Source organism: Schistocerca nitens, chromosome 2, assembly GCF_023898315.1.
Source record: "Schistocerca nitens isolate TAMUIC-IGC-003100 chromosome 2, iqSchNite1.1, whole genome shotgun sequence".
Taxonomy (NCBI): Eukaryota; Metazoa; Arthropoda; class Insecta; order Orthoptera; family Acrididae; genus Schistocerca; species Schistocerca nitens.
In genome coordinates this window covers 557,572,739-557,592,791 of record NC_064615.1, presented here as the reverse complement: position 1 = coordinate 557,592,791, position 20,053 = coordinate 557,572,739, and the positions used below count along the sequence as shown (strand labels likewise).

Genomic DNA, 20,053 nt, shown 5'->3' with positions numbered 1-20,053 from the left:
GACAGCGTGGACGTGAACCGTATGTGCAGTTGACGGACTTAGAGCGAGGGCGTAGAGTGGGCATGCGGGAGGCCGGGTGGACGTACCGCCGAATTGCTCAACACGTGGGGCGTGAGGTCTCCACAGTACATCGATGTTGTCGCCAGTGGTCGGCGGAAGGTGCACGTGCCCGTCGACCTGGGACCGGACCGCAGCGACGCACGGATGCACGCCAAGACCGTAGGATCCTACGCAGTGCCGTAGGGGACCGCACCGCCACTTCCCAGCAAATTAGGGACACTGTTGCTCCTGGGGTATCGGCGAGGACCATTCGCAACCATCTCCATGAAGCTGGGCTACGGTCCCGCACACCGTTAGGCCGTCTTCCGCTCACGCCTCAACATCGTGCAGCCCGCCTCCAGTGGTGTCGCGACAGGCGTCAATGGAGGGACGAATGGAGACGTGTCGTCTTCAGCGATGAGAGTCGCTTCTGCCTTGGTGCCAATGATAGTCGTATGCGTGTTTGGCGCCGTGCGGGTGAGCGCCACAATCAGGACTGCATACGACCGAGGCACACAGGGCCAACACCCGGCATCATGGTATGGGGAGCAATCTCCTACACTGGCCGTACACCACTGGTGATCGTCGAGGGGACACTGAATAGTGCACGGTACATCCAAACCGTCATCGAACCCATCGTTCTACCATTCCTAGACCGGCAAGGGAACTTGCTGTTCCAACAGGACAATGCACGTCCGCATGTATCCCGTGCCACCCAACGTGCTCTAGAAGGTGTAAGTCAACTACCCTGGCCAGCAAGATCTCCGGATCTGTCCCCCATTGAGCATGTTTGGGACTGGATGAAGCGTCGTCTCACGCGGTCTGCACGTCCAGCACGAACGCTGGTCCAACTGAGGCGCCAGTTGGAAATGGCATGGCAAGCCGTTCCACAGGACTACATCCAGCATCTCTACGATCGTCTCCATGGGAGAATAGCAGCCTGCATTGCTGCGAAAGGTGGATCTACACTGTACTAGTGCCGACATTGTGCATGCTCTGTTGCCTGTGTCTATGTGCCTGTGGTTCTGTCAGTGTGATCATGTGATGTATCTGACCCCAGGAATGTGTCAATAAAGTTTCCCCTTCCTGGGACAATGAATTCACGGTGTTCTTATTTCAATTTCCAGGAGTGTATATTTTAGTCATCACGTTCTAAACCTAAAGTTGGTACATGAATAACAGCGGCCCTTCAAGAACCCGGTTCATATTTACTTATGCACATAAGCAAAAGTGATAAGAAAAGATAATATCCCTGAGAGAAAGAATCATGCTCTAACAGGAGAAAAATTCACCTGATGAATTATATATATATATATATATATATATATATATATATATATATATATATATATATATATATACAACGTAACAAATGGCAACGTAACTGGTGGTTGGTAAGACACCCTTTCATTCAGGTTGTTGAGCCTTCTAGCAGTACGTAAGAGATACAATCCATAGAAGCCACTCCGCCAAGCCTCTGGTACCTTGAGCTAACCAGCATTTCTAGGTGAAGTCTTCAGACTAGCGACTACTTGTTTGAAATACATTATTTGATATCAACAGTTCTAAAACAGTTCACAGTTATTATTTAAATCTACATGGAAAATATTTGAAATGACCCCTGATAATTCAAATTGTATAATACAGCACTGAAAAATATATTTTAGTCTATGTTTTGCAATGGCTGTGTCTCAAAGTCTTTACGTCTGAGTCATGTCTTACTAATAGTACACCAAAAAAAGTCGAGGAAAGATTAGACTTTAACAGCTTAGTTATTAGAGACAGAGCACAAGCGCCAATTGTAAAGGACTAGTTCAGCACCCGCTTCTCGTTAGACTGTATGGTCTGCACAGATTTTTTTATTTAATCGAATTTTTATGTTGTTCACAAATTGCAACACATTCTAAACTTTTCGCGCAAATCAAGGCCATAGATCCACGATTTTGCAGCATGTGCTTTTGGCCAAAAAGCACTGGTGCTTTAGTAGTTGTTTAATAATGGTTTATTTTTAAAAATGTTTTCATCCACTCTTTTAACGCCTTAGTGGTTGAATTACCAAAAATGCTCAAATTTCTGCAGTGTAGTCGAAACAAAATTGGCAACATGTGGACGACAACGCTGCAGAAGTTTCGCAGGGAAGCCGTTACATGCACACCATACATTCCGATCCCTCTCAAAGCGACTGCCATATTTTTGGAGCCCTGCCATCGATATGCTTCAGACAAAGAGGTATACACCTGGGTACAATCATGCCTCAGTCAATCAATCAATCAATCAATTCCTTTTATTTGTCTGAAGACAACATTGCTGTTGCATAAGACATCGTCAAGTACAAGTTATTTCTTTTTAGAAAACAGAATATAATGTTACATATAACTTACATAAATTTTAATTTATACTTGTATAAGTCATTTCTTTCTGGGCAACAGAATACAATGTTACATATTAAACTTACATAAATTTCAGTTTACACGTTTATATTACCCAGTTTACAATATACATAATTAAGTTCACATTGCATTTAAATCATTTACAGTATTACATAAAAATTCCTGAAGATTATAGAAAGCCTTTCTTTTTAGCCATGATTCCATTACCATTTTAAATTTATTGTGTGGCAGATCCTTAATACTTTGTGGTATTTTGTTCAGAAACGCCTTGCCAATGTGTGTAAAATTGTTTCTGGTCTTGGATATTCTATTCCTGGGGACATTTATCAAGTTTCTGTTCCTGGTTTCATAAGTATAGATATTAGCCCTAGTTTCATATATAAGAGCATTCTATTTGGCGTAGGGCAACAGTAAACGTTTTTCGATGAAGACATTGGCCATCTTATCTCACAGTAGGATAAATCTATTAACAGTCATGGTTATTACTTTTGAAATAATAAACAGTTTACTTACTTTTGTTCTATTTGTACCTTTTTCATTTGACTGTCCTTTGCAATTCATTCAATTTTATGTACCGGTAATGGAATGTTACTGGTAAATATTCTGTACTTTATTTCAAAGCAAGTGTGTGTGTGTGTGTGTGTGTGTGTGCATGTTCATGCACCATATTTATAAGTAAATGATGTACCCCATAATCTGTAAAGATGTTTAGATGAATAAATAAATGAAACTGAGGAAACTGTTCTTTCCACAGGACTAGAAACAGGCTGAATTAAGGGAAATAAAAACAACAAACAGAACAAGCAAATCAAATTTTAGTGATATTCCTTTGTTAATTAAAGCAGCTAAAATTAAGTTGCAATTTTATCAGCCTGAATTGTAGAATATTTTCTGCCATTAAACTTGGCTTATTTGCTAACGTTAAGGAACCATCTTTAGGAATCAGAAGAGATGTGTTGAGGTATCAGATCTCGTATACTACAGATTGCTAATCGTTCGGATTGCGTTATTACGAGATTACACGTTCGGGTACAACTCATTGACGATTATTTGTCTCTTAAGATTACTACGAGATGCGTGTGAGGTAGTCCACGTATTATTAGTCACTCGTCTGCGCTCTTATCTACAGATGTTACGACAACAAGTAAGATAAGCTATAAATGACATCAGTAACACAAACTAATCATACAGGTTTGATTTTCAATTCTTCAGAATAAGAGTTACATCAGGTATGACCCACCCATGTAATTATAAGGTAAAGTGGGCTAGTTGTTCGAGACACAAGGTTCGACAAGTAATCCATTTTTAAATAAGACAGATGTCTTACTGCGTTAAGATGTGTACAAAATATGCAGTTGACGAAGCAAAACCTTAAATTACCTGTTGTTCTACTGCATACTAACTACTGCTGAAACTCTATGGTTTAAAAGACCAACTTTCATTTTATTGTAATGCCCTCATCATTATATATATCCTCGTAGGTTCCAAGCAATTTTCTCTTTGTGAAAATCATAAGGCCTTACAACAGATTCATTGGATGCAGTCGGAAGTGGCAAATTATCTTCAACGATTTGTCTGGGAACAATAATGTGGTCAGAAAGTGTTAAATGGTTTCTCAGATTCTTCAGAATAAGAGCTACATCAGGTATGACCCCAATTTCTTGACACCATTCTAGAGATTTGTCTCAAATTGATCAGGTGTAAAATGAAGCTAATAAATGAAAACAGATATTAAAATGTAATATGATAGGCCTACAGAAATTAAAGCTTTCACATGACATTTTTCCGAATAAAGTAAACTTAAGGTGACAGTAGTATTAAGTGAAGAGAATAGGAAGGGAAATGAAAGGAAAAAAATTACTACGAATGGGGGTTGAACGTGTGAACTTTGATTTAGATGTCCAACGCGCTACCCACTGCGCTACAAGACACAGTGTGTTTGTATATGGAGTTTACTTAACCCTTTAAGTTCCATGAACCCCATTTCGGGATTTGTCTTTGTAAAGGAAATTTTGCAATTGTAATAATGCTGGCAGGATTTCCCATTGTTGTCCAGACCTTTGACGAGCACTTACAATGAGGTTTCATCAGTTGTTGTTAAACGAGTGAACTGTACACTTTAATTTTGTGAAGAAGCTACGTTTTTTAGCCTTACAAGAAATACACATTTTCAAAATAGCATAAGTTGTATTATTCTGTAAATAACTTCCAACATCTGTGTACAGGCATGTTTCATTTCTGCATGACACCTGTCTGACCTTCGATCCCCATTTGGGGCTCATGGCAGTTTCCACGTAAAACTTTATTTTACATTTATTTGCTCCTCAGACACAATGAATCGCTATGAAACACTTTCTATAAGGGAAATTTAAGAAATTGTAAATGACCCGAACTTCATGGCTTCTTTTGGCAATGATGGTAATGTGAATGAGACCATTGACATATTATAGACACCATTACGTAAAACAGTTCATTCGCGGGAAACCAGTGAGATTTGAATTCGAACACTGGGTCATGTGCTGTTTTCAAAGCGGTTTCTGTTACCATATGTATTTCTATGAAGGAAAATCGAAGGATACAAGTGATGCTTCGGTTCTGGGATTTGGCATATCAGTTCTGTTGAATACGATTTCTTTTCTGCAAACTCCTGAACTTCACAAAGTATATTTTGATAACTTTTTCACGAGCTTCTGTTTTCTGAAAGAGCGATCAGAAACGAGAATAAGGGCAACTGGAACTACCCGTATGAACCAAATGAATAACTGTCCAATAGAATCTGATAACGGCATGAAGAAGAAACGAAGAGGAGCGTATGAAAATATAGATTTGACAAGAATACGCAGATAATGGCAGCTAAGCGGAGGGATAACAGTTGTGTAAAGCTCTTGTCAAACCATGAGACAGTGCATCCAGTAAGCTAAGTAAGGAAATGGAGCAAAGCTGAGAACAGAGAAGTGCAGGTTCCACAGCCAAGAATGATTTCAGAATATAACAGTCATATGGGAGGTGTGGACAAACTGGACTGGAATGTGCGGAAATATCGTATGAGAACTGGAGGTAAGAAATGGTACTTCCCATTCTTCACCCATGCATTAGATGTAGCGTTGGTCACATCATCTACTGCCTCTCGAATGAAAATATTCCACTGCTTCAATTCCAGAGGATGGTAGCAAGGTAATCTGCTGCTTCTGATCCGAAAAGGGCAGGATATCCATCATACCCAAAATCATCCCTTTCATGTGTTCCAATTGAACTCAGGACTTTTGGAAACGGACATGTGATTGAAAGTACAACACTGGTGAACCAAAGAAAATGGACGATTTGTAAGAAAAACGTCGAGAAACAGTGTTCTGTGTGCAATGTGGAACTCATCAACAGCAGCCACATCAACAAAAAACGTACAAAACATGCTCGAATTTAGAAGTTAATGTGTATTGTATTGTTCTCAGATGTAACAGAATGTGCAAAGGAACATAAGGAATGGTAAAGAAGTCTGAATGAAATATAACAGTAAAAAATTCATATTACGCTGGAAAATAATTTATTCACGTGCTCATAGTTCTAAAACAACACTTCCTTCTTCCCATAATGCACACCACAGGCAATAACACGTTGTATTTATCTGCTAAAAATTGTTGTTTAAAATTTCCTCGTAGGCAGGCCGAAAAGACCGCGAATCAGGTCAATGAATGCGTCGACGTCGATGCCAGCGTCCCTCAATTTCTGGAGCAGCTCCTGGTACTCTGGCAGCGAGTTCAGAGTTTCCACGATCGACTACAACAGATGAACAATCCACATAAACTTTAGGTGCTAAGTATCCTCCAGGAAGGTCAGCTAACTACTGATCAACACATGACGACTCACCTGGAATTCGGGAGACCTGATCCTGTCGTACAGCTCCTTGAAGTCGGGGCTGGTTTGCAGCTTCTCGTCGAACAGAGCCCGGAGTTCGTCCAGTGGCAAGATGGCGAGAATCTCGTCGACCATGGAACGGATGCTCCTGGTGTGCCTCAGCTTGGATGGAGGGGTAAGCTGGGGCAGTCCCAGGAAGTCGTGTAGAGCGTTCACGTATTTGTAGACATCGAGGCCGGACTCTTGCAGGTAGTTGAGGAACTGTGGAGAAGAAGGTAACAATTTAACGAATTCATAATAAAAGAATATTGCGTCGGTCTACAACTGGTACAGGTGTGGGATCCTTACATCAATGTATTCTGGGAGAGCGTCGATGGCCAGGACAATGCTCTTGAAGTCATCGGAGAGTATGTACTGAACAGCAGCCTGCACCTCAGGGTCGTTGGCCAAGTGATCGGTGACGATAGCGACAATTTCGTCGACGGGGATGAGGGCGAGAAAGTCATTGAGGTCATCCTGGAGGTTGCGGTTGGCCTTCTTGGCAGGTACATGGAGTCGAACCTTGTTGCTGGGGCCTAAGAGAGAGTAAAGAGAGACTGTAAGTACTCTAGAAGCGAAATTTTATGCTTCTCTCTGAAATGCGACAATATTCGAAAGAATGCCTGTTGGATACTAATGCTTTCATCACTTATGCTACATAGTATGTTACTTACTTGTTGGCTGGCCGAAAAGACCGCGAATCAGGTCAATGAATGCGTCGACGTCGATGCCAGCGTCCCTCAATTTCTGGAGCAGCTCCTGGTACTCTGGCAGCGAGTTCAGAGTTTCCACGATCGACTACAACAGATGAACAATCCACATAAACTTTAGGTGCTAAGTATCCTCCAGGAAGGTCAGCTAACTACTGATCAACACATGACGACTCACCTGGAATTCGGGAGACCTGATCCTGTCGTACAGCTCCTTGAAGTCGGGGCTGGTTTGCAGCTTCTCGTCGAACAGAGCCCGGAGTTCGTCCAGTGGCAAGATGGCGAGAATCTCGTCGACCATGGAACGGATGCTCCTGGTGTGCCTCAGCTTGGATGGAGGGGTAAGCTGGGGCAGTCCCAGGAAGTCGTGTAGAGCGTTTACGTATTTGTAGACATCGAGGCCGGACTCTTGCAGGTAGTTGAGGAACTGTGGAGAAGAAGGTAACAATTTAACGAATTCATAATAAAAGAATATTGCGTCGGTCTACAACTGGTACAGGTGTGGGATCCTTACATCAATGTATTCTGGGAGAGCGTCGATGGCCAGGACAATGCTCTTGAAGTCATCGGAGAGTATGTACTGAACAGCAGCCTGCACCTCAGGGTCGTTGGCCAAGTGATCGGTGACGATAGCGACAATTTCGTCGACGGGGATGAGGGCGAGGAAGTCATTGAGGTCATCCTGGAGGTTGCGGTTGGCCTTCTTGGCAGGTACATGGAGTCGAACCTTGTTGCTGGAGCCTAAGAGAGAGTAAAGAGAGACTTTAAGTACTCTAGAAGCGAAATTTTATGCCTCTCTCTGAAATGCGACAATCTTCGAAAGAATGCCTGTTGGATACTAATGCTTTCATCACTTATGCTACATAGTATGTTACTTACTTGTTGGCAGGCCGAAAAGACCGCGAATCAGGTCAATGAATGCGTCGACGTCGATGCCAGCGTCCCTCAATTTCTGGAGCAGCTCCTGGTACTCTGGCAGCGAGTTCAGAGTTTCCACGATCGACTACAACAGATGAACAATCCACATAAACTTTAGGTGCTAAGTATCCTCCAGGAAGGTCAGCTAACTACTGATCAACACATGACGACTCACCTGGAATTCGGGAGACCTGATCCTGTCGTACAGCTCCTTGAAGTCGGGGCTGGTTTGCAGCTTCTCGTCGAACAGAGCCCGGAGTTCGTCCAGTGGCAAGATGGCGAGAATCTCGTCGACCATGGAACGGATGCTCCTGGTGTGCCTCAGCTTGGATGGAGGGGTAAGCTGGGGCAGTCCCAGGAAGTCGTGTAGAGCGTTCACGTATTTGTAGACATCGAGGCCGGACTCTTGCAGGTAGTTGAGGAACTGTGGAGAAGAAGGTAACAATTTAACGAATTCATAATAAAAGAATATTGCGTCGGTCTACAACTGGTACAGGTGTGGGATCCTTACATCAATGTATTCTGGGAGAGCGTCGATGGCCAGGACAATGCTCTTGAAGTCATCGGAGAGTATGTACTGAACAGCAGCCTGCACCTCAGGGTCGTTGGCCAAGTGATCGGTGACGATAGCGACAATTTCGTCGACGGGGATGAGGGCGAGGAAGTCATTGAGGTCATCCTGGAGGTTGCGGTTGGCCTTCTTGGCAGGTACATGGAGTCGAACCTTGTTGCTGGAGCCTAAGAGAGAGTAAAGAGAGACTTTAAGTACTCTAGAAGCGAAATTTTATGCCTCTCTCTGAAATGCGACAATCTTCGAAAGAATGCCTGTTGGATACTAATGCTTTCATCACTTATGCTACATAGTATGTTACTTACTTGTTGGCAGGCCGAAAAGACCGCGAATCAGGTCAATGAATGCGTCGACGTCGATGCCAGCGTCCCTCAATTTCTGGAGCAGCTCCTGGTACTCTGGCAGCGAGTTCAGAGTTTCCACGATCGACTACAACAGATGAACAATCCACATAAACTTTAGGTGCTAAGTATCCTCCAGGAAGGTCAGCTAACTACTGATCAACACTTGACGACTCACCTGGAATTCGGGAGACCTGATCCTGTCGTACAGCTCCTTGAAGTCGGGGCTGGTTTGCAGCTTCTCGTCGAACAGAGCCCGGAGTTCGTCCAGTGGCAAGATGGCGAGAATCTCGTCGACCATGGAACGGATGCTCCTGGTGTGCCTCAGCTTGGATGGAGGGGTAAGCTGGGGCAGTCCCAGGAAGTCGTGTAGAGCGTTCACGTATTTGTAGACATCGAGGCCGGACTCTTGCAGGTAGTTGAGGAACTGTGGAGAAGAAGGTAACAATTTAACGAATTCATAATAAAAGAATATTGCGTCGGTCTACAACTGGTACAGGTGTGGGATCCTTACATCAATGTATTCTGGGAGAGCGTCGATGGCCAGGACAATGCTCTTGAAGTCATCGGAGAGTATGTACTGAACAGCAGCCTGCACCTCAGGGTCGTTGGCCAAGTGATCGGTGACGATAGCGACAATTTCGTCGACGGGGATGAGGGCGAGGAAGTCATTGAGGTCATCCTGGAGGTTGCGGTTGGCCTTCTTGGCAGGTACATGGAGTCGAACCTTGTTGCTGGAGCCTAAGAGAGAGTAAAGAGAGACTTTAAGTACTCTAGAAGCGAAATTTTATGCCTCTCTCTGAAATGCGACAATCTTCGAAAGAATGCCTGTTGGATACTAATGCTTTCATCACTTATGCTACATAGTATGTTACTTACTTGTTGGCAGGCCGAAAAGACCGCGAATCAGGTCAATGAATGCGTCGACGTCGATGCCAGCGTCCCTCAATTTCTGGAGCAGCTCCTGGTACTCTGGCAGCGAGTTCAGAGTTTCCACGATCGACTACAACAGATGAACAATCCACATAAACTTTAGGTGCTAAGTATCCTCCAGGAAGGTCAGCTAACTACTGATCAACACATGACGTCTCACCTGGAATTCGGGAGACCTGATCCTGTCGTACAGCTCCTTGAAGTCGGGGCTGGTTTGCAGCTTCTCGTCGAACAGAGCCCGGAGTTCGTCCAGTGGCAAGATGGCGAGAATCTCGTCGACCATGGAACGGATGCTCCTGGTGTGCCTCAGCTTGGATGGAGGGGTAAGCTGGGGCAGTCCCAGGAAGTCGTGTAGAGCGTTTACGTATTTGTAGACATCGAGGCCGGACTCTTGCAGGTAGTTGAGGAACTGTGGAGAAGAAGGTAACAATTTAACGAATTCATAATAAAAGAATATTGCGTCGGTCTACAACTGGTACAGGTGTGGGATCCTTACATCAATGTATTCTGGGAGAGCGTCGATGGCCAGGACAATGCTCTTGAAGTCATCGGAGAGTATGTACTGAACAGCAGCCTGCACCTCAGGGTCGTTGGCCAAGTGATCGGTGACGATAGCGACAATTTCGTCGACGGGGATGAGGGCGAGGAAGTCATTGAGGTCATCCTGGAGGTTGCGGTTGGCCTTCTTGGCAGGTACATGGAGTCGAACCTTGTTGCTGGAGCCTAAGAGAGAGTAAAGAGAGACTTTAAGTACTCTAGAAGCGAAATTTTATGCCTCTCTCTGAAATGCGACAATCTTCGAAAGAATGCCTGTTGGATACTAATGCTTTCATCACTTATGCTACATAGTATGTTACTTACTTGTTGGCAGGCCGAAAAGACCGCGAATCAGGTCAATGAATGCGTCGACGTCGATGCCAGCGTCCCTCAATTTCTGGAGCAGCTCCTGGTACTCTGGCAGCGAGTTCAGAGTTTCCACGATCGACTACAACAGATGAACAATCCACATAAACTTTAGGTGCTAAGTATCCTCCAGGAAGGTCAGCTAACTACTGATCAACACTTGACGACTCACCTGGAATTCGGGAGACCTGATCCTGTCGTACAGCTCCTTGAAGTCGGGGCTGGTTTGCAGCTTCTCGTCGAACAGAGCCCGGAGTTCGTCCAGTGGCAAGATGGCGAGAATCTCGTCGACCATGGAACGGATGCTCCTGGTGTGCCTCAGCTTGGATGGAGGGGTAAGCTGGGGCAGTCCCAGGAAGTCGTGTAGAGCGTTCACGTATTTGTAGACATCGAGGCCGGACTCTTGCAGGTAGTTGAGGAACTGTGGAGAAGAAGGTAACAATTTAACGAATTCATAATAAAAGAATATTGCGTCGGTCTACAACTGGTACAGGTGTGGGATCCTTACATCAATGTATTCTGGGAGAGCGTCGATGGCCAGGACAATGCTCTTGAAGTCATCGGAGAGTATGTACTGAACAGCAGCCTGCACCTCAGGGTCGTTGGCCAAGTGATCGGTGACGATAGCGACAATTTCGTCGACGGGGATGAGGGCGAGAAAGTCATTGAGGTCATCCTGGAGGTTGCGGTTGGCCTTCTTGGCAGGTACATGGAGTCGAACCTTGTTGCTGGAGCCTAAGAGAGAGTAAAGAGAGACTTTAAGTACTCTAGAAGCGAAATTTTATGCTTCTCTCTGAAATGCGACAATCTTCGAAAGAATGCCTGTTGGATACTAATGCTTTCATCACTTATGCTACATAGTATGTTACTTACTTGTTGGCAGGCCGAAAAGACCGCGAATCAGGTCAATGAATGCGTCGACGTCGATGCCAGCGTCCCTCAATTTCTGGAGCAGCTCCTGGTACTCTGGCAGCGAGTTCAGAGTTTCCACGATCGACTACAACAGATGAACAATCCACATAAACTTTAGGTGCTAAGTATCCTCCAGGAAGGTCAGCTAACTACTGATCAACACATGACGACTCACCTGGAATTCGGGAGACCTGATCCTGTCGTACAGCTCCTTGAAGTCGGGGCTGGTTTGCAGCTTCTCGTCGAACAGAGCCCGGAGTTCGTCCAGTGGCAAGATGGCGAGAATCTCGTCGACCATGGAACGGATGCTCCTGGTGTGCCTCAGCTTGGATGGAGGGGTAAGCTGGGGCAGTCCCAGGAAGTCGTGTAGAGCGTTCACGTATTTGTAGACATCGAGGCCGGACTCTTGCAGGTAGTTGAGGAACTGTGGAGAAGAAGGTAACAATTTAACGAATTCATAATAAAAGAATATTGCGTCGGTCTACAACTGGTACAGGTGTGGGATCCTTACATCAATGTATTCTGGGAGAGCGTCGATGGCCAGGACAATGCTCTTGAAGTCATCGGAGAGTATGTACTGAACAGCAGCCTGCACCTCAGGGTCGTTGGCCAAGTGATCGGTGACGATAGCGACAATTTCGTCGACGGGGATGAGGGCGAGGAAGTCATTGAGGTCATCCTGGAGGTTGCGTGTGTGTACGCTAATACGGGGCGCAGGAACAGCCTTTGCTGAAATTAATGAGCAGTGCAATGTATTTAGTCCGTTTCATTAACGAGTAGCTATGTGGTTTCACTGTGTAAAAACAGGCATCGTAAAATTTTTATTGTCATAATATGGTTATGGTACCTGCTGTTATCCCGAGGACAGCGAAGAGGATGAAGATCGTCTTCATCTGTAAATTAGAACGGACATTAAATTTAGTCTGAAGTTCCTTCAACAGATTCACCTCTTTTTTACACCAACTAATGACTGGCCATCTCCATACAGAGTTGGCACTTTTTAGCGTCTGTTAGGCGCGCATGTCGCTTACCTCGAGCACGTCTCGCTGCTTTGCTTCCAGCTATGTGATCTGTCGTAATGCTGCTTACTATTTATATTGTCTCTTATCTCCGTATCGAGACACCTGTGTTGTGGTGATCTGCTTTATCTGTGCTAATGATCAACTGCAAAAGGTCCGGTTATCCGGAGGACACGTGTGGTAATACTGACGATAACATTCTCACGAAGTTCACATTTTAATGCATGTGAAGCTTAGATTTTACTTGCCCACCACTGTTGCTGCCCTCCAGTGGTGTCGTGTGTTGCTAAGTGAACTATCTCGCTGGTTCATTATCTTGGGAAGATCAAATTGAATTTTTCGATGAGCCTTAGCTAATGATATGCTGGTTTCGGATCTTTGTTGAGGCATCTTCAGTTAGGTTTTCTTTGTCTCTTGTTAACCACTTTAAGTGAATTATTGATATGTGGTGTCCTTAGGTTAGGTAGGTGTAAGTAGTTCTAAGTTCTAGGGGACTGATGACCATAGCTGTTAAGTCCCATAGTGCTCAGAGCCATTTGAACCATTTTTTTGAAGTGTTGAATGTTCCTTTTTATCAATCCACGATCGATTCCGTCCTCCAATTTTTCCGAAACTTTAGTGACGTTATTGTTGCCTGGATGTTAAATTCTACTTTCCTTATAAATAGGGTTGGTGTATAAGGTCGTAGCGTTCTTCGTAAGATCGATAAACACAAAAGGTACACATACCAGAAACTTTTATCATGAATAATGTATTCTCCTTCATCATTTACAATGGTCAACCAACGCTGGGGTACATTTTTGATTCCGCGACTGTAGAAATCACGTACTTTTGAGGCGAAGAACTCGTCGAGCTATGTTCGGAGCGCCTTTTCATTCGGAACGTAAGTTTCTTGAAGACTGTTCGATAGAAAGCGAAAAAGATGAAAATCTGAGGATGCAAGATCATTTGAAAAAGAAGACTGAGGAATGACTTTCCAACCCAACTCGTGTATAGTGTTCACCCGCTGATTTTTGTGATTTTGGCGTGCAGCATGCCGTACACCCATACACTCGATTTTTGAACCTTTCCCATTGCAAGCAAATACCGCACGATGCTGGAAGGATCACAGTTCATAACATTTGCCAATTCTCGAGTACACTGGCGGGGATCATGCGAATTAATCCGTTTAAACGATCCTCATCAAGCACTGAAGATGTTTCTGAACGTTAAACGTGGAGAGTCAACCTCCTTGAAACGAGAAAACCATATTCCTGCCGTGCTCTGTCCAATGGTATTATCCCCATACAGGGCGCAAATGTTTCTGGCTGCCTCCGTTGCTGCCATCCCTCTATTTGAACTGAAACAGAAGAATATGTCGGAAATGTTCTGATTTCTCCACTTGGCACTCTATTTCCTAGCGTTCACAGCTCCACTCACTACTCCCAATCGACAAAATGACAATATGTGATCTCAGATAGCAACAGTGAACTACATATGAAAAATGGCAATCGATAAAATAGATCCATAGCAATCGGAATACCAACATTCAAAAGAAAAACGCTACGAACTTATGTACTGGTCCCTCTTTCGGACACAACAATAGTACGTCTATTCATAGCGTTAGAGATCCCTAACATAGTCGTGTACGAAAACACAGACTCTATTTGCAACTTGTGAATTGTTTCCTTGTTTTACATGAGTTTCATACTCTGCCATCATGAGTAACTTAGAAGTAGATATCCTCGGAGTAGTGAAGCAGTTTAAATCACTTATTAAAAGCAGGTAGATTTCTTTTAGAGTATGCTGATGCCATAGCTCCATACTTACTTATCATATACAACCGCTCGCTAGACGAAAGATACGTACCCAAAGGCTGCAAAGTTGAACAGGTCACACCAATATTCAAGAAAGGTAGTAGGAGCAATCCACTAAATTACAGGCCCATGTACATTAACGGCGATATGCAGAAGGATTTTGGATCATATATTGTCTTCGAACATTATGAATTACCTCGAAGAGAACGGTCTATCGACACATAGTCAACATAGATTTAGAAAACATCGTTCTTGTGAACAGACAACGAACTCTTTACACACACGAAGTGTTGAGTGCTATTGACAACAGATTTCAGATTGAGTCCGTATTTTTAGATTTCCAGAAGACTTTTGACACTGTGCCGCACAAGCGGCTTGTAGTTAAATTGCGTTCTTATGGATTATCGTCTCAGTTTTGTGACTGGGTTCGTGATTTCCTGTCAGGTCATCCACATGAGTGCTAAAAGGAATCAGTTAAACTCCAGTTACACGATACATCAGTCAAATCTAAAGGCCGTAAATTCAACGAAATATCTAGGAATTACAACTACGAACAACTTAAACTGGAAGGAACACACAGAAATTGTTGTGGGGAAGACAAAACAAAGACTGCGTTTTATTGGCAGGGCACTTAGCTTTGTTCGTTCCGATTTGTTTTTATCTTGGGAAAAATTCTTTGGCATAGTAGCCAATTAGTTGTGAGTTTTTTTCCTTCCAAGTATGTGCCTAATAAATTAGTGAACATCGATACATCTGTGAATTAATCTTTCAATACTGGACTGATAGGAAACAGCCATTGTTCTAAGATTACATAAAATATTTCTCTGCGAAATTCGTAAAGTTGTTAGCTACACGTAAAACTTGTCTCGACGCTTACGCCCACACCTTCAGGTTATCACAAAACTGCTGATGTGTTCATAATTTTGTATTTCGGATGGACGCAGCCAATTGTCCGCAGTTCATTTAATTTTACAGTAAAATGGTAAGCATACTCTCATAGCATCCAGAATATGGAACAGAAGCAATATAGGGAGGATACTTGGTACTCTTCTCCATCTTTACAGAGAATACATATTGTAAATATTTGGAAATCTTCTCCAGTTCCTCAGAGAAAATTTTTCTGCAGGACCGTTGCTTGACTAACTCTACTACAGCTGTACTTTTTTCCTTTATTTATTCAGTCACTACTAGTTTCAAAGCCGAAGACGTATTGTCAAGCACTCCTGTATATTAACCGTTAAGATTCCAATCTAAGATGATCTTGCCGGCCGAAGTGGCCGTGCGGTTAGAGGCGCTGCAGTCTGGAACCGCAAGACCGCTACGGTCGCAGGTTCGAATCCTGCCTCGGGCATGGATGTTTGTGATGTCCTTAGGTTAGTTAGGTTTAACTAGTTCTAAGTTCTAGGGGACTAATGACCTCAGCAGTTGAGTCCCATAGTGCTCAGAGCCATTTGAGCCATTTTTCCAAGATGATCTTAAACACCCAACCTTAATCTCGTACATGATGGTTTATGGGATTTTGTGAAGCATGACCCCTGCATAAAGCGAATTTACATAATGAACGTTTGCTTGCTGTCGCAGGGGAGGATTGATACGACACTTGCCCCCGCCAGCTGAAAATTCGCTATAGAAATCGGAGAAAGCATTTTCTATTCTGAAGTTTTAGAAGTTTCAGTTAATCTTTTATTTGCTAAGAGACGTCAAATTGTTGTTAAGCCTCCTTTTTAATGTGAACAGGAAATAAATATTAATAGTCGTACTGTTAGGTCTTAGGAGTCATTCATCTATAAATTACATGCGGTTGTTAACCCGTGATCAGTCTGTGCAAAAGAAGTCCTGAAGAAAGGAAAGAAAACGTCTCGCCAGACAGTAATGTACATTACTGCTTCACGAGCGCCGTTGTAGTCTTTATGAAAATTTACAGCAAGTTTTCAAGTTTTTAAATCTTACTTGTGTAGCTTTTTTTCAGACAGCACTTCAATATAGATAACTGTGACTGGCGCGAAATCTGAGGTTTTATTAATATTGTCTGCAAGGTCATCAAAATACAGTATAAACGGACACACACTTTCCTTGGGAATACTTGAAGTTACTGCTACGTATTATGTTGACCAAACTTCATCCAAGATAAGACGCTGCGTCCTCCCTACAAAGAAATCTTCAGTCCAGTCACTAATTTCGTTTGATTCCTGAAACATTCGTACTTCAGTTAGTAAGTGTTGCTGTTGTACCGAGTCGGTTGTTTTTCTGAAGTCAAGAAATAAGGTATGTACCTGACTGCCGTGATCCATGACTTTCAGGATGTCATACTTAGAAAGATCAAGCTGACTTTCAAGTGACAGATGTTTGCGGAATTCATGTTCATTGGCTTGCAGGTGGTCTTTCTCTTCGAGGTGCCTATGTCTGAGCTCAGGATCTGTCCAATTGGATGCCAAAGATACTAGAGGGTCGTTTTGTGGATCACTTCTGCTGCCCTTCACGTAGACGGGTGTCACTTTTACTTTCTTTTAATCAAGGTATAGCTTTTTGGTCAAGGGACCTACGGAATATTATGATTAAAGGATGGGCTAAGTCGGCGCAAATTCCGTATAAAATCTCAGTGGAAACCGTCGTGACCTGGGGATTTGTTTAATTCTGTCAGTTTCAGCTGTTTTACTGACTCTCATACCTATTTCATTCATCTTAGCAGTTCTGCGAGAATTAAACTGGATCATCCATTATAAAGAAAGGAAATTTGTAATTGCGTTTAAGAATTTCTGCTTTTGACTTCTTACTGCTCTTAATATTAGTCCCTGTGTCATGTATGACTGTCTGGACACTAACGTAGGTGTCACTAACACCCTTTACATGATACCATAATTTCTTTGGGATGTCTGAGGCACTGAAGGCTCTAACTACTGATAGGCATAGTTAGCAAATGAAAGATTTTGATAGAGAACAAACAATGTATTTACCTTAATAGTGTTCAAAAGTCATAACATATGTATAATTTTGTGACATCCAATTAAACAAATTTCATTTTTCTGACGGACACACGACCAGATCGTCCGCTCAAAACTCTGGCATCTCTCTCTCCACATCCACCACTACTGGCGGCTCACCTCCAACTGCACAACGCCATGCGCTGTTCACATCCAACTGTCCAACACTATACACGTGAATATTGCAACAATGAGTCCAACCAGCCACAGACTGCACACAGCACAGTCAGTGATTTTCATACAGAGCGCTACGTGGCGTTACCAACATCAAGACTTACACAGCCTACTTACACAGCCCCCATGCTCCCCACAAAAAAATTTTACAAATTGTTTTGGGCAATGACCAATACATATTTGTTAAATTGTTTTAATATTAACGATAACAAATATATCAAATGCACACACTTATTGATACACTGTTGGTCAAAAGCAAAAATTGACCACTGTCCATAAAGACAGTCCTGATCATTCGTCACAGTAGTAATTACATTGCACGAAGTCTGATCAGTAAAAGAAAATACACACGGAAGTAGTGGATTTCGATGCAGTTTTGAGGAAGTGGTGTTGTCCTTCCAATGGAAAGACAGTGCTAACTCTTGACATGCAGACAGGTAATGGGCTACAACAGAGCAAACCCACAGCAGAGTCAGTCGAAGTTTTGAAGAATATTGGTAGGTAGGTCATCACAGAGCAGACCCACTGTAGTCCTGTTAGAGATTATGGTATTGGTGGGCAACCAGAGGTGCAGTCCCACTGCATTCCTTGTGGAAATAATGGTATTGGTGGGCCATCAAAGGTGCAGACCCACTGTAGTCCTTGTAGAGATGACCAGCAGCCATCTGTTACGACTGTGCGGCTGAACAGTCACCATCGAAGAGTCTTGCGGACGATATAGCAATCAGCTTTCTTTGTATCAAATAACGTAGAAGTTTACCAGCACAGTAATTCATAATTTTTCTAACGGGACATTTCAACACTAACTGATAAATAATAAGGTATTTCTGTATTTTCACTCTAATTTTAAATTCGTTTACTATCGTATGCGCATTCATATTATTCCCGTGTTTATTTGCTTTACATTTCACTTTCTTCTCTACATGTCAAGGACGAAAATTGGTTCGAATTTCCTATTTAAAACTTTTTGTTCTACCCAGTTTTTTGCACTATGCAAAGTTCCAACACCTTGGGAGAATTTATGTCTGATGCAAAATGCTCACATCGTGTATGCACGCTATAGTTTATTCAGTTGTATTAATTTTCCTAGAGACAATATTTTGTTCCTCTTCTCCTTCCTTTGCTTCTTCCTGACCTTTTTTCTGTGCTGAGTATTTTCATTAAATCTACTGCTGAAGTAAAAGTGGATCGAGTTAATAGAAAGTCATCATTTCGAATGTAGTCATCTGCACTACATGAAACGTGTTTCGCATTTTACTCAGTTCAGCAATTGCTGCTACATTTTCTTGAGCTTATGGCCAAGGAAGTGTCTTCCTCTTAATACACCTCCAAATCCTGTTTGTTGAAGCACTTGGTAACAGTTTCGGGCTTTATTTCCCTTACTGCCAAGACAATCCAATTTACTGCTGCCAGGCCCGGAATGGCATCTGTGGTCTAGGGGTGCCGGCACGGTAGCTCAGCGTGTTCGGTCGGAGGGCTATTTGCCCTCTGTAATAAAAAAACTGAGTCAATGGATCAATAACGAACTTCAATGGGCGTCAGGGGACGTCCGCCAAGAACAATTGCAACGAACTAAAACGAACAAAATGAGATTAAAAAAAAAAAAGGGTAGCGTCTTTCATTCATAATCATAACGTCTTCAATCCCGGATTCGATCCCCGCCACTGCCTAAATTTTGATAAATAATCAGCATTGGCGGCCGAAGACTTCCGGCATAAGAAGTCAGCCTCATTCTGCCAACGGCCTTGTCAAAGAGGGCGGAGGAGCGGATAGAGGTTCAAGGCACTCTCTTGTCCTAGGGGTGGGAAATTGCCCCTAAAGGCGGAGGAATCAGCAATGATCAACGACATGAGGATGCAGAAGGCAATGGAAACCACTACATTAAAGACACGTAACGTGTATCCACAGGACATGTGGCCTGTAATTGAAGAAGTGTCACGATGATCTCTCCATTGGCAAAAGATTCCGGAATAGTCCCCCATTCGGATCTCCGGGAGGGGACTGCCAAGGGGGAGGTTACCATGAGAAAAAGATTGAATAATCAACGAAAGGATAACGTTCTACGAGTCGGGGCGTGGAATGTCAGAAGCTTGAACGTGGTAGGGAAACTAGAAAATCTGAAAAGGGAAATGCAAAGGCTCAATCTAGATACAGTAGGGGTCAGTGAAGTGAAGTGGAAGGAAGACAAGGATTTCTGGTCAGATGAGTATCGGGTAATATCAACAGCAGCAGAAAATGGTATAACAGGTGTAGGATTCGTTATGAATAGGAAGGTAGGGCAGAGGGTGTGTTACTGTGAACAGTTCAGTGACCGGGTTGTTCTAATCAGAATCGACAGCAGACCAACACCGACAACGATAGTTCAGGTATACATGCCGACGTCGCAAGCTGAAGATGAACAGATAGAGAAAGTGTATGAGGATATCTAAAGGCTAATGCAGTATGTAAAGGGGGACGAAAATCTAATAGTCATGG

At 43.3% G+C, this 20,053-nt stretch overlaps 1 protein-coding gene across 3 annotated transcripts; it reads right to left on the bottom strand.

The window, feature by feature from the left end:
- Positions 1-5,953: 5,953 nt before the first annotated feature.
- LOC126236584 (uncharacterized) lies at positions 5,954-12,750 on the bottom strand. 3 transcript variants are annotated; one of them, XM_049946002.1, is made up of 11 exons: positions 12,640-12,750; positions 12,456-12,501; positions 12,120-12,337; positions 11,784-12,032; positions 11,570-11,693; positions 11,205-11,431; positions 10,869-11,117; positions 10,655-10,778; positions 6,630-6,856; positions 6,294-6,542; positions 5,954-6,203 (listed from the first exon to the last, which is right to left on the bottom strand). In XM_049946002.1, exons 2-11 carry the CDS (start codon positions 12,499-12,501, stop codon positions 6,069-6,071), a joined length of 1,848 nt encoding a protein of 615 aa, XP_049801959.1. In that variant the 5' UTR covers positions 12,640-12,750; the 3' UTR covers positions 5,954-6,068. The 3 variants fall into 3 exon arrangements, with proteins under 3 accessions (XP_049801959.1, XP_049801961.1, XP_049801960.1); XM_049946004.1 differs by lacking the exons at positions 10,655-10,778; positions 10,869-11,117 and adding exons at positions 8,825-8,948; positions 9,039-9,287; XM_049946003.1 differs by lacking the exons at positions 10,655-10,778; positions 10,869-11,117 and adding exons at positions 7,910-8,033; positions 8,124-8,372.
- Between the last annotated feature and the right edge of the window lie 7,303 nt (positions 12,751-20,053).